This window comes from Ovis aries, chromosome 20, assembly GCF_016772045.2.
Source record: "Ovis aries strain OAR_USU_Benz2616 breed Rambouillet chromosome 20, ARS-UI_Ramb_v3.0, whole genome shotgun sequence".
NCBI lineage: Eukaryota > Metazoa > Chordata > Mammalia > Artiodactyla > Bovidae > Ovis > Ovis aries.
In genome coordinates, this window is record NC_056073.1 from 3,238,490 (window position 1) to 3,253,409 (window position 14,920).

Below are 14,920 nucleotides of genomic sequence, written 5' to 3' on the forward strand. Positions count from 1 at the left end.
TTTTTGGGTGTTAGTTCTAGAATGCCTTGTAGGTCTTCGTAGAGCCATTCAACTTCAGTTTTTTCAGCATTACTGGTCGGGGCACAGACTTGGATTACCGTGATACTGAATGGTTTGCCTTGGAAGCAAACAGAGATCATTCTGTCGTTGTTGAGACTGCATCCAGTACTCCATTTTGGACTCTTCTGTTGACTATGATGGCTACTTCATTTTTTCTAAGGGATTCTTGCCCATAGTAGTAGATATTATATGCAGAGTACATCATGCATAATGCCAGGCTGGATGAATCACAAGACAGAATCAAGATCACAGGGAGAAATATCAACAACCTCAGATATGCAGATACCACCCTAATGGCAAAAAGTGAAAAAGAACTAGAGAGACTCTTGATGACAGTGAGAGGAGAGTGAAAAAAGTTGGCTTAAAACCCAGCATACAGAAAACTAAGATCACAGCATCCAGTCATCACTTCATGGCAAACAGATGGAGTAAAAATGGAAACTGTGACAGATATTTTTTCTTAAGCTCCAAAATCACTGTGAATGGTGACTGCAGCCATGAAATTAAAAGACACTTGCTCCTTGGAAGAAAAGCTATGACAGACCTAGACAGCATATTAAAAAACAGTGACATCACTCTGCTGGCAAAGGTCCGTCTAGTCAAAGCTATGGTTTGTTCCAGTAGTCATGTATGGATGTGAGAGCTGGGCCACAAAGAAGGCCAAGTGCCAAAGTATTGATGCTTTCTAATGTGGTGTTGGAGAAGACTCTCTAGAGTCCCTTAGACAGTGAGGAGACTGAACCAGTCCATCCTAAAGGAAATCAACCCTAAATATTCATTGGAAGGACTGATGCTGAATCTGAAGCTCCAATACTTTGGGCATCTGATTGGAAGCATCAACTCACTGAAAAAGACCCTGATGCTGGGAAAGACTGGTGGAGTGGGGAGAAGGGGACGACAGAGGACGAGATGGTTGGGTGGCATCACCAACTCAATGGACATGAGTTTGAGCAAACTCTGAGAGATACTGAAGGACAGGAAAACCTGGTGCACTGCAGTCCCTGGGGTTGCAAAGAGTTGGACATGACTGAGCAACTGAACAACAATGCAGTTACAGTCATCAAAGCAGTATGGTAGTGGCATCAATATAGAAATATAGATCAACAGGACAGAAAACCCAGAAATAGGCCCAAACAGTTAAGGCCAGCTAATCCATGACAAAGTAGGCAAGTTTACACAATGGTGGAAAGACAGTCTCTTCAACAAATGGTGCTGGGGAAAGACGACAGCAACATGTAAAAAAATTAAATTAGCTCATTCCTTAATTCCATATGCAAAAATAAGCTCAAAATGGATTAAAGCCCTTAATGTGAGACAAGACTATATAAACTCTTAGAGGAAAACATAGGCAGAACATGCTCTAACATAAATTACAGCAGCATCTTTTTTGATACATCTCCCAGAATAATGAAATAAAAACAAAAATAAACAAATGGGACCTACTTAAACACTTCTGCACAGCAAAGGAAACAATAAACAAAATGAAAGACAACCCAGAAGATGGGAGAAAATATTTGCAAATGATGTGACTGATAGGGATTATTCTCCAAAATTTACATTTTATGACACTTAACAGCATCAAAACAAATAACCCACTCAAAAAATGGGCAGAGACTGGAACATACATTTCTCCAATGAGGACATACAGATACACCTATGAACAGATGTTCAGCATCTCTAAGTATTAGAGAAATGCAAATGAAAACTACAATGAGGTATCCTCTCACACCAGTCAGAACAGTTATCTTCAAAAAACCCACAAGCAACAACTGCTGGAAAGAGTGTGGTGAAAAGGGAACCCTGTTATACTCTTGGCTGCAATGTAAATTGGTACAGCCAGTATGGAGAATGGTATGGAGGTTCCTGAAAACACTGAACAGAGCTACCATGTGACCCTGCAATCCCACTCCTGGGCATACAGCTGGAGAAAAATGAGATCCGAAAGGAGACACGCACCCCTGTCCTTCACTCACTGCAGCACTGTTTACAATAGCCGAGACATGAAAGCAACTTAAACCTCAACCAACAGAGGAACAGATAAACAAGAAGTGGTACATATATACAATGGTGTATCACTCAGCCATTAAAAAGAGTGAAATAATGCCATTTGCAGCAACATGGATGGACCTAAGGAATGTCATACTGAGAGAAGTCTGTCAGACAGAGAAGGAGAAATATTGTATGACATCCCTTACATGTGGAATCTAAAAAGAACTGATACAAAGGAATTTACTTACAAAACAGAAAGAGACTCTTAGAGTTAGAAAATGAACTTATGGTTGCCAGGGGAAAGGGATAGTTAGGGACTTTGGGAAGGCCATGTACAAACTGCTATTTAAAATGGATAACCAACAGGAACTATCGTATAGCATGCGGAACACTGCTCAATGTTGTGTGTGCCAGCCAGGAAGGGAGGAGGTCTCGGGGGAGAACGGATACATGCATATGTGCGGCTGAGCCGCTTTGCTGTCCACCTGAAGCTACCACAACACTGTTAATTGGCTATGCACCAAAACAAAAGTAAAATTTCAAAGTTAAAAAAAAACCTCATGATCGGGGAGATGTGAAGAGGTCAAAATACCAACAGCAACAGGAGTTTGGAAGAAGTTGATTCCAACTTTCACGGATGACTTTGAGGGGTTCAAGAACTCCATAGAAAACGGAACTGCAGATGTGGTGGAAAGAGCAAGAGAACCAGAATTAGGAGTAGAGCATGAAGATGTGACTGAACTGCTGCAATCTCAAGATAAACCTGTAATGGATGATGAGCAAGGAAAGTGGTTTCTTGAGAAGGAATCTACCCTAGTGAAGATGCTGTGATGACTGTTGAAATGACAAGCAAGGATTTGAAATATGACATAAACTTAGTTGATAAAACAGCAGCAGGGCTTGAGAGGATCGACTCCAGTTTTGAAAGAAGTTCTACTGTGGGTAAAACGCTATCACGCAGCACTGCAGACTACAAAGAAGTCATTCATGAAAGGAAGAGTCAGTCAATGCCGCAAACTTGACTGCTGTCTCAGTTTAAGAAACTGCCACAGTCGTCCCAACCTTCAGCAACCACCACCCAGATCAGTCAACAGCCATCAACATGGAGGCAAGATACCACCCCTGCCAGCTGAAAGATTATGACTCACTGAAGGCTAAGGTAATAGTTAGCATTTTATAGCAATAAGATGTCTTTCAATTAAGACATATTTTAAGACATAATGTTCTCGCCGACTTAGTAGACTAAAGTATAGTGTAAACATGACTTTTACATGCATAGAGAAAGGAAAAAATTCGTGTGACTGGCAGTGGTCTGGAATTGAAACTTCAGTTATCTACTGGGTATGCCTATACGCAAGAGGCTCACTGTACTAAATTTCAGTTAATCAAAGAGAAGTCTCTCTCCCAGGTTTGGTCAATGGCTTATAAAGAGATTTAGTGTATGGCCAAACCCAAGATCTCATGTCATCTCTGAAGTTGAGCCTGGTTAGTACCTGAATGGGAGATTTATACAAAGATGCACATTTATAAACAGTAAGGAAAAACTGAAGAGGCAGTTATGAAGAAAACACAGTAATTCTGTAGCTACAAGGTCCAAGTTCAAAAGCTAACTCAAATTTTATTTTTATACTTGGCAAAAAAACAAAAAACAAAAAACCTCTCAGCCTAATTCCTTACATTTAAAGGGAGAAAATTATAATAATCAGTAAGCATGGGCTCCCCTGGTGGTTTCAGGTGGTAAAGAATTCGCCTGCACTGCAGGATACCCAGGTTCAATCCCTGGGTCAGGAAAATCCCCTGGAGAAGGGAAATGGCTACCCACTCCAGTATTCTTACTTGGAGAATTCCACAGACAGAGGAGCCTGGCTGGTTACAGTCCATCAGGTCACAAAGAATCAAAAACGACTGAGTGACTATTTTTCTTTAAAAAAAAAAAAAAAAAAAAAACCACAGTACCTGGCATACTGTAGGTATTGAATAAAAAGGCTCTTTCAATCTGTAGCTACAGATTTATAAACTGTGGGTCCACCAAAAAGAGGTAACACCTATCACAGAGAAATGCAAGGAGAAAAATATTCTAGTACTGTAACTATAATGCAAAGTGACAAAATTTCAATTTTGTTTCTATCTCCTATTCAGAAAGGTTCAAGAAGAGTCCTTTTAAAGCAAAACATATTCTAAGGTGTGTGTAGGGAGTGGGAGAGGTTGCCTCAAATGTTTTTCTTATTGCCATACCTTGAAAGCCCCAAATAAATGTTCCTTGGTTAAGATGCCCTGGTAGGTGACCAAAAAAGTTGGACCAGTTATCGAAGTCAACAAAGACTATGTGAGTCATAGTTCGCAGGTAATCCAAGTCTGGGAGCTCAACAAGCTCTTCATCTGAGAAAAAAGAAACATTGACAGGAATTTGAGAAGAATTAGCTAAAAACTTTTCAACTTGTCAACTTAACATTAATCTTGCATGTTTTTTCACTTCTACCTAAGGCATGTTGTGAAATCCAAATGACACAGTATATTTAGATAAAAATATTCTGAATATTTCAGAAATGACTGTCCTTTCTACAAACATGTGCCACTGATCCTGGCTTTCTTTAAAAGTCATTTATAAAGGGAATTTTTTTTTTTTAATTAGTGTACTGGAAGATCTAAAAGACCAGGCTTTAAGGCTAAGTAACAACTAAAACTCAAACCATTCAGCAAAATAAACTTTAGAAGTTACCTGCTAAGAACTTTCTTGCTACCAGGAGTCTGTTCTTTTCCTAACCTGGACTGATCCATCGGCACGCCTCTGGCTCTATGCTTCGCCCTGGAGTGCAGACACGAGACAGCCCACACGCTGCTCCTAGCCGCCTCCCGCCAGAGACACATCTCCGCTCTCCCAGGGCCTCTCGGCCCTGACCCTCTCCAACTCTTGTTTTCCCTCCTCTTCCCTCCTGTCACACCTCTCTACTTTGACAGGGCCTTACAGCTTCCAGTGGCAGCAATGAAAACCCTGAATGTTTAAACTCTTTTTAAAACAGACAGCTTCTACTCCACCTAATAAAGACTGCCTCAGAAAAGAGCCTGCCATTCTTTCTCATTTCTAAACCATGTATTTTCTTATCTCTCTTCTTAAAATACTCAGTAATTTAGGTTTAGATATGACAATGACCTCCTGTCAAACATAGACCAACACAAATTCCCCAAAAAGAACAGAACAGAACATAAAACAGTATGGCCACGGTTTCACTGTTAGAAGAGTTGAATGGGGCTGGAGTACCTCATTTAATCCACATAAAACAAACGCCTAATGGTGATGACAAGAGCTACCTGTGCTACAGAGCAAGTCTAAAAATTCAGTAGTTCTTAACAATACTTTACTAGCTGAAACTTTTACATATCCTCATTTTTCCACTCTACACTGCATAATTTACAGCCAATTTTTATTTAAAAGAATATATAATTAAAGTTACACTCAAAAGGAAACAATCATACTTCTAAACAAAGTAAAAACACTGCACTCTTGTAGAGTTCTTCAATTTTACCACAGAAGGAAAGTCTAGGGTAATCCACACCTCAGTATTCTGCCTGGCTTCTTGTTTCCACTTAACAACTAGTTTCTAATCGCCATTTTAACTCTAAGTAAAAGCTTTTCTTCCAAAAAGGAATAAGGAAAATCAATTCTCAAGTGATCTTTAAGATTTCTCAGAGAATAAGGCCAAAATAGAAACAAAAAGAAATCACTGACTTATCCTTTTACTGAATTTTAGTCTAAATGATAGTAACGTGCAGTGTACTTTCAAATCTGACCTTCAGAAAGACCATCCATTTTTCTTATCTTTCAAAATTCCCAAGTCTTTTGGAAAAGAAAATAAAAACGTTATCTAAAATACCTATTAGTTTAACGGGTATTCTTTGTCCCCCCAGGTTGAGAGGGCAGTTGCAGGAAGCATCGGGAACACGGATCTCTGTACCCGCTGCAGAAATGATTACCCCATCTCACCCGACCCCGGGCGGGCTGCCCCCTGGCGCGCGCCTATCAATCACCAGCACGTGGGACGCCAGGCGTCAGGGCTGGTTACCTGCCGTACCTGCGCTCTGGCCGCTGAGCTCCGTCTCCGTGGCTCTCTCCGGTTCTGCAGTCTGCAGCCCGCCTGCGGTCTGTCTGGGCTTTCTCTCTGCCCGGGCGGGTGGTGGGCTCTTGGGCTCTGCCGAAAGGCGGGCCCCCACCGGCCCCCGCGGCGAGCAGTGCTTCCTGTGGAAGTGCTGCTGCGCGCTCTCGGGGTCCTGGAAGGCCTTGCTGCACGTGCCGCACTTGATGAGGCCCCTAGGCGGGGCCTCCAGGTCCGCGTGCGCCTGGCGCACGTGCGTGTGCAGGTCACTAAGGCTCTGAGTTGTGGCTGAGCACACGCCACAGCGGAACCACAGGCGGCCCTGGCCCAGCAGGGTCTGCAGACAGCGGCCGTGGTCCTCCCGCCTGTTGACTTTGCAGAGGTAACTCTCGCGGCAGCCGCAGGTCAGCAGATTACCCGTCTCTATTACTGGAAAATCACTCTCCGTTTTAATGGAAGGTTCCCTTTTTTCTGACACAAATACATAGTCTGTACTGTGGTGCTCCTTATAATGAGTCAAAAATGCATCTTCCACTTTAAAACTCAGATCACAAAGCCCGCAGAAGTACTTCATCTTCACCTCACTGTCGTGCTCATCCTGGCAATGTCGTTGCAGTGTTTCCATCTTGTGAAAAGTCTTTTTGCAATGGGTGCAGCTGTACCTGTGAAACTGGTGACTTGTTAAAGACATGCAGTGTTGCTTTACGCATTCTTGGGAGTCAAACATATCTTCACAAATTCGGCATTGCCATTTACCCCTCAGAGGACTGTTTGCTGGGGAGTGATCAACAACAGTAATAGCTGAAGGATTCTCAGCAGTCAGATCACTCACCAGCGCTGTAGAGGATGATGGCAAAGTGTCACCTGCCACCTCATCTGTCTCATAAAAATACCTGTGTCCACTGTGAAACTCAGTCACATGGGCCATTATAGCCTCTTTCCTCCTCAACTCCTTTTTGCATGTTCGACACCAGAAAAGAAAGTTATTTAAATGTGCCCCTCCATGAATGCGGCTCATGTGTAAACGGATGACTCCCAAATCTTCACACACCTTCCCACAGACCACACACTTGTAACACATTGTGTTTGCTGAGAAAACATGCTTTTCTACTGCGTCTTCACTGGGGAAGCGTTGATGGCATTCACAAAACCAGGTTTTAACAAGTGACCTTTCCTTCTGAAAACAAACCACACCCCCAAGGCTTTTAACTCCTAAATTCATCTTCTTTTTTGGAACAGTGCTACAATCCTGTGAGCTAGATTCTTGAGAGGACATATTTCTTTTCAGTGATGAAAATTTTGACTCATCTTGCAACAGGTGCAAGTCAGAAGGAGGTTTGTTCCCTTCACTGCTGTGGCAATAAAGTAAGATTGATTCTTCCATTGAGTTAATGAGTCGGACTTTGTGTCCTGAATTCTGCTTGTGATTCCAGGTACTGGTTTCATCCACAAAGACATGGTTGCAATGTGGACAGTAACCTCTCAGGAGGAATTTCTCTGCCACCTGAGCAATGCTCTTCTCAGCTAGAGCTACAGGACCGGCATTTCGACAACGAACTCTAAATTGGATAAAAAGATAAACTTGTAAGTATTTCTAAACGCAGTCTCTCTGCTTTTTATTGTAGTAATTATTAAGTAAACATGTGTACACAGCACTAAAGGTTGTTTTTCAACAAACAGGCAGATGATATAATAATATCCTATCTACCTGAACATTACCTACATTTTGTCTGATTTTAATCCATATATCAAAGGATAAAACTAGAATTAAAAAAAATTGTTTTTAATCCAGACAAATTTTAGAAAAGTAGAAACAATGTAAAATGCACTGATAGGAATGTTCTGAGACAAGCAGGTAGCCAACTTCTCTGCGGTACAGAGGAACACGACAGTGACATTCTCAACAACCTGGTGCCTGTTCTTTAAGAATGCACTGATTTTAGGTCAGGAGCATGCCATGCTCATGGTTGCTTTTACACTAAAAAGTGTCCGACATCACTGTTCATCAGGGAAATCCAGATTAAAACCAAATGAGACTCTCAAAAGAACAACTAAAATGAAACAAGACTGGCAACAGCAAACCTTGGCAAGGATGTAGAGAAACTGACTCTCTCTCACCCAGCTGGGAGAAACACGCACCACTGCACACTGGGAAATGTCGAGTAGACTTCAAAAACTAAATACACATCTACTCTTTGATCTCGCAATTCCAATCCTAGATATTTATCCAAGAGAAATGAAAACATGTGTCTATAAAATGATTTGTATAAGATGCACATAATAGCTTTATTCACAACAGCTAAAAACTGAAAAAAATCCAAAGGTCCACCAACATGAGGATGAATAAGCAAATTGTGCTATATTATTCACAAATAAAAGAGAACAATGAACTAAACAATATGGATGAATTGTACAGATGCTATGACAAACACAAAAGAGTGCATACTATACATGATTCCATTTACATAAAGATCTAGAGGAGATATATCAATGTAAGGTAGAAAAAATATCCGAACAGACTGCCTGGGGATGAGAGAGTGGGAGATGACCCGGAAGGAAGGATGGGCTGACAACTGTATCCAGTCTACAAATCATAAAGGTTAAGGGGGCAGAGGGCTAGGAATGAAAAACACATGAAAAAAATCATAACGGTTAAGATTTGTAAACTTCAATAAATTGAAACAATACGTCAGAAACAAAGAACTATAAACAATCACTAAGCGTGATAAGGTGCATAAAGATGTATAAGAATGGTGGTGGTAAGCATTATCAAAGTTGGGAGATGTATAAGAATTGATGCTTTTGAACTGTGGTGTTGGAGGAGACTCTTGAGAGTCCCGTGGACTGCAAGGAGATCCAACCAATCCATTCTGAAGGAGATCAGCCCTGGGATTTCTTTGGAAGGAATGATGCTAAAGCTGAAACTCCAGTACTTTGGCCACCTCATGCGAAGAGCTGACTCATTGGAAAAGACTCTGATGCTGGGAGGGATTGGGGGCAGGAGGAGAAGAGGATGACAGAGGATGAGATGGCTGGATGGCATCACTGACTCGAAGGACGTGAGTCTGAGTGAAGTCTGGGACTTGGTGATGGACAGGGAGGCCTGGTGTGCTGCAATTCATGGGGTCGCAAAGAGTCGGACACGACTGAGCAACTGAACTGAACTGAACTGATGCTAGTCTGTTGACGTGCATACAGTGAAATTTTCCATGAAATAATTAAGAATAAAAATCCTGGCAGGATGAGGATTTGAACTGATGAACTCAAGAAATACAAGTCAGAACTAGGACTGTTAACATCAGTAATTATACCAACTTTATACAGAGTAATTATACTCAGCTGCCTGTTTTTTAGAGAATGTATTTTACTTGAAACCTTGTGAAAACAATTGTTCTAAGTAAACAAATGCAACTGTATCACTGAGTAGATACAAACTTTTAATGCATTTTAAAGAAATAAGGGGGGGGGGACCTAAGAGAGCATCAAATGCGAACTACAGTCTTTGAATTATGAATCCAACAAACCAAATGTAAAAAACTTCATGAAGTGACCAGGGAAAATTTGATAACTGATCAGATGTTTGATGATATTAAAATACTAGTTTTTTAGGTATCACGGTATTACAGTTATTTTTCTTTAAAAAAACAAAAAAGAAAGAATGCTTATCATCCATAGGTATATCCTGGAGTATTTACAGATAAAATAACAAAATTTGCTTCAAAATAAGAACTTGCAGGGATGAAAGTGTCATGTAGTGACAACTACTGAAGCCTGGTGACAGGTGTATTAGGGCTTATTATACTCATTACTTTTGTATATTGCTTGATAATTTTCATTGTAAAGACAAAAATACCACACTCGATTATTTGATCAATTTGGCCTTTGACTGACATGCAATTTTTCACGTTTGTCATACTTTCCATGCTCAAAGCCAACATTCTATCTTAACCCTCTCCTCCCACAGGCACAACCCTCAGCAACCCATACAAAACTTACAACTGTCAGCTTGTTTAACGTCTACAGCAGTATCAATGAATCCACTTTCCTCATACCTCTCCTCTTATGGTAAATCTGGGTAATGTCCAGGCAAATATCCACTCTCATTTTAAAGGAGAGAAACACAGAATATAAAACTATTTGTTGAATCCCCCTGTTGGTGAAGAGCCTTCTGGGCAGGACCAGTACAAACCTGAAATGGGCAGTAAGCTCCATGTGGGAACGTAGGGTCTGGTGGCAGGCCACACACTTAACTTGAAATGGAACATCTTTGCACAGAGAGATCAAAAGTTTCTTTGCAAAAGATGGAAATGATATTGGCTGTGCCACTGCCTTGTCATCTGGAAGACAAAATGAACTATAACTTGCAGAGATTCGAGTGGAGTGACCCGGCCTTCCTCCCCTCTGCCTTTCTCAACATCCGGTTAGTAAGTGAAAGAAGATAATTATTTATGTGATAAAAATCTAAGAAAAGTCATTTTCTAGCTTCAATTAAGTGTGATGGATGCTGAACTCATGCTCAGACTAAAATCTGAGTTTGAATGCAGGGAAACACCCAACTTCCCAATGGATATACAAAAACATTATTGTGCATAAATGTTTTCTTCCCAAGTTTGTCTTCATTCCTCAAAGTAAACCTTACTCTTAGGTACAGATAAATATTAAGAATCTTTTTTTTTTGAAAAATAAAAACTGAGATAAACATCTTTCACTTTCACGGTTCTAAAAATTAATGTGAAAATAAGTTATCTCAAGAATTATCTGAGATGTACAGTAAATCATCAAAGGTTAAGGGAGTTTAATAATTTTCATCAGAAGAGAGTAAGAACATACCACCCAGTTTAAAACTCTGATGGAAATGATTCTTTCCAGACATATGCTTCAAACACTCATCCTTGCTGCTAAAAAGTAGGAAGCAATTTGGACACGCAAAACACTGAATAATCTGAGGAAGAAGGTTGTTTTTATGTCCATCATCTGCAGCTTCCTAAAATACAAGGCAAAGCTATATTATAGACAACTAAAATCAATACTCAGTTTCTTAAGTCAACTTTCAAAATAACCTATTTATTATACATTTGGAATATTTTGTATCAGTTTTTAACATGAAAACTTTTCTTCCCTGTGAACTGTGGAATTGTTTTATCATAAATAAGGTCCCATATATGAATTTTTAAATTTTTTCCTTAAAAATAAATTGTTTCCATCCTTCTGTGACAATAAAGATAAAAGTATGTTTGCTTTCTAGACATTTTTTATATATATGCAATATTATATAAATGCATAAGTATTTTCATATCACATGTTTTATGTTTTGCTTTGCCCACTCTGCAATATAACCTATGTTTACAAACATGTATTCTTCCATAAATTTATCCATGTTTGTCATTTATAAAAAAATATACAAGGGAAACTGCCATTGTTTTACCAAATATTGTCCTCTTACAGATCTTCTGCCTCTCAGTTTTCTTATCCCATAATACCTAACAGAAATCCCTAAAAATCAACTGGTGTCACTCTAGTTTATTCTCTGTAATGACCACAAACTACTTCATGGTGTGGATCTACTAAGATTTAGTCAACTATTCATTTTCAGGCTTTTTTTTTTTTTTTGCCACTACAATGATTTTGTAAACATATTTATAAAACTATATTGTTGACTACATATACTTATTATATACTGCTTTCCCCTCGTTATCAGGAGTGGCCCTATTGGGTTAAAAGTTTTTGGTAATTAAAAGATATTGTGTAACTGCTGCTCAAAAAGATTCTACCAATTCAGGTTCCCTAGCACCGAATGAGTCTGGTACAGGCGATTATGGACCTTATATTTGTGTCTGCAGTCTTATGGACATGTGCTGTGTTAACCTGCCTTTCCTGTCTACTTGTCCTATGAGCTTTCATTCATATAATTCTCTGTGTTGCTTACTCCATTCCAGTCTCAAGTTTTATTTTTTCCCCTCTGGTCAACCTGTATCCATTCTTTGTTATCAAAACTAACTCTGTCTCATCCTCCATCTTGAAAATATTTTTCAACAAACACCTATCTATTAAGTTTGTATATGATCACCTTAAAATTCTGATAGTCAAATGGGCACCCTTTTGTAGTGTCCAGGTTTCCAAACCTGGTTAAGAGCTTCCTCTGTTTATTTTTGTTTTTATTTCCATTATTCTAGGAGGTGGGTCATAGAGGATCTTGCTGTAATTTATGTCAAAGAGTATTCTGCCTACGTTTTCCTCTAAAAGTTTTCTTGATTCTGGCCTTACATTTAGATCTTTAAACCATTTTGAGTTTATTTTTGTGTATGGTGTAAGAAAGTGTTCCAGTTTCATTTTTTTACAGGTGGCTGACCAGTTCTCCCAGCACCACTTGTCCTTTCTCCATTGTATATTCTTGCCTCCTTTGTCAAAGATAAGGTACCCATAGGTGCATGGATTTATTTCCAGGCTTTCCATCTTGCTCCATTGGTCTATATTTGTTTTTGTGCCAGTACCATACTGTCTTGATCACTGCAGCTTTGTAGTACAGTTTGAAGGCAGAAAAGTTGGTTCCTCCAGCTCCATTCTTCTTTTTCAAGATTGCTCTGGCTGTTCATCAAAACTTTACAAATTATAAACACTGGATAGGGTTTAGAGAAAAGGGAACCTTCTTACACTGTTGGTGGGAATGCAAATTGATAAAGCCACTATGGAGAACAGCATGCTGCTGCTGCTAAGTCGCTTCAGTCATGTCCGACTCTGTGCGACCCCACAGACGGCAGCCCACCAGGCTCCCCCGTCCCTGGGATTCTCCAGGCAAGAACACTGGAGTGGGTTGCCATTTCCTTCTCCAAGGCATGAAAGTGAAAAGTGAAAGTGAAGTCATTCAGTCGTGTCCGACTCTTAGCGACCCCATGGACTGCAGCCTACCAGGCTCTTCCGTCCATGGGATTTTCTAGGCAAGGTACTGGACTGGGGTGCCATTGCCTTCTCCGGAGAACAGCATGAAGATTCCTTAAAAAAAAAAAAAAAAAAGCTAGGAATAAAACTGCCATCAGTTAAGTTTAGTCGCTCAGTTGTGTCTGACTCTTTGCAACCCCATGAACCACAGCACGCCAGGCTTCCCTGTCCATCACCAACTCCCAGAGCTTACTCAAACTCATGTCCATTGAGTTGGTGGTGCCATCCAACCATCTCATCCTCTGTTGTCCCCTTCTCTTCCTGACTTCAATCTTTCCAGGATCAGGATCTTTTCCAATGAGTCAACTCTTCGCATGAGGTGGCCAAAGTACTGGAATTTCAGCTTCAGCATCAGTCCTTTCAATGAATATTCAGAACTGATTTCCTTTAAGATTGACTGGTTGGACCTCCTTGCAGTCCCAGGGGGCTCTCAAGAGTCTTCTCCAACACCACAGTGTTGGTGAAGTTCAAAAGCAGTTCAAAAGTTCAATTCAAACAGTTCAAAAGCATCAATTCTAAAGCATTCAGCTTTCTTTATGGTCCAACTCTCACATCCATACATGACTACTGGAAAAACCATAGCTTTAAATAGATGGACCTTTGTCAGCAAAGTAATGTCTCTGCTTTTTAATATGCTGTCTAGGTTTGTCATACCTTTTCTTCGAAGGAGCAAGTGTCTTTTAATTTCATGGCTACAGTCACCACCTGCAGTGATTTTGGAGCCCCCCAAAACAAAGTCTGTCACTGTTGCCATTTTTTCCCCATCTGTTTGCCATGAAGTGATGGGACCAGATACCATGATCTTAGTTTTCTGAATGTTCAGTTTTAAGACAAATTTTTCACTCTCCTCTTTCACTTTCATCAAGAGGGTCTTTAGCTTTTCTTCATTTTCTGCCATAAAGGTGGTGTCACCTGCATATCTGAGGTTATTGATATTTCTCCCGGCAATCTTGATTCCAGCTTGTGCTTCTTCCAGTCCAGCATTTCACATGATGTACTCTGCATATAAGTTAAATAAGCAGGGTGACAATATACAGCCTTGACATACTCCTTTCCCATTTTGGGACCACATTGTTCCATGTCCAGTTCTAATTGTTGCTTCCTGACCTGCATACAGATTTCTCAGGAGGCAGGTCAGGTGGTCTGGTATTCCAATCTCTCTAAGAATTTTCCACAGTGTGTTGTGATCCACACAGTCAAAGGCTTTGGCACAGTCAATAAAACATAAGTAGATGTTTTTCTTTGGAACTCTCTTGCTTTTTTGATGATCCAACGGATGTTGGCAATTTGATTTCTGGTTCCTCTGACTTCTCTAAATCCAGCTTGAACATCTGGAAGTTCACGGTTCACATACTGTTGAAGTCTGGCTTGGAGAATTTTAAACATTACTTTGCTAGCATGTGAAATGAATGCAATTGTGTGGAAGTTTGAACATTCTTTGGCATTGCCTTTCTTTGGGATTGGAATGAAAACTGACCTTTTCTAGGCCTTTGGCTGGAAACTACCACATGACCCAATAATCCCACTCCTAGGCATATATCTCAAGGAAACAATAATTGAAAAAGACACACGTATCCCAGTGTTCACTGCAGCACTATTTACAATAGCTAGGCAACGGAAGCAACCTAGATGTCCACTGGCAGATGAATGGATAAGGAATACTACCCAGCTATAAAAAGGAACATGTGTGAGTTAATTCTAATGAGGTGGATGAACCTAGAGCCTATATTACACAGCATGAAGTCAGTCAGAAAGAGAAAAACCTGTATAAATTAACACGTTTATGTGGAATCTAGGAAGATGGTACTGATGCTCCTATTTGTAGAGCAGCAAAGGAGACGCAG

The 14,920-nt window shown here is 40.2% G+C and overlaps 1 protein-coding gene across 5 annotated transcripts in view; it reads right to left on the minus strand.

The window, feature by feature from the left end:
* The window catches only part of ZNF451 (zinc finger protein 451), a 98,527-nt gene that overhangs the window by 37,040 nt on the left and 46,567 nt on the right, over window positions 1-14,920 (minus strand). For all 5 annotated transcript variants that reach the window (XM_027959110.3, XM_027959108.3, XM_027959109.3 and 2 more), the window contains 4 exons: window positions 10,971-11,124; window positions 10,330-10,477; window positions 6,120-7,699; window positions 4,285-4,428 (listed from right to left, as the gene is read on the minus strand). In XM_027959110.3, the coding sequence (XP_027814911.2) occupies window positions 4,285-4,428; window positions 6,120-7,699; window positions 10,330-10,477; window positions 10,971-11,124 (2,026 nt within the window). The remainder of the gene's footprint in view (window positions 1-4,284; window positions 4,429-6,119; window positions 7,700-10,329; window positions 10,478-10,970; window positions 11,125-14,920) is intronic.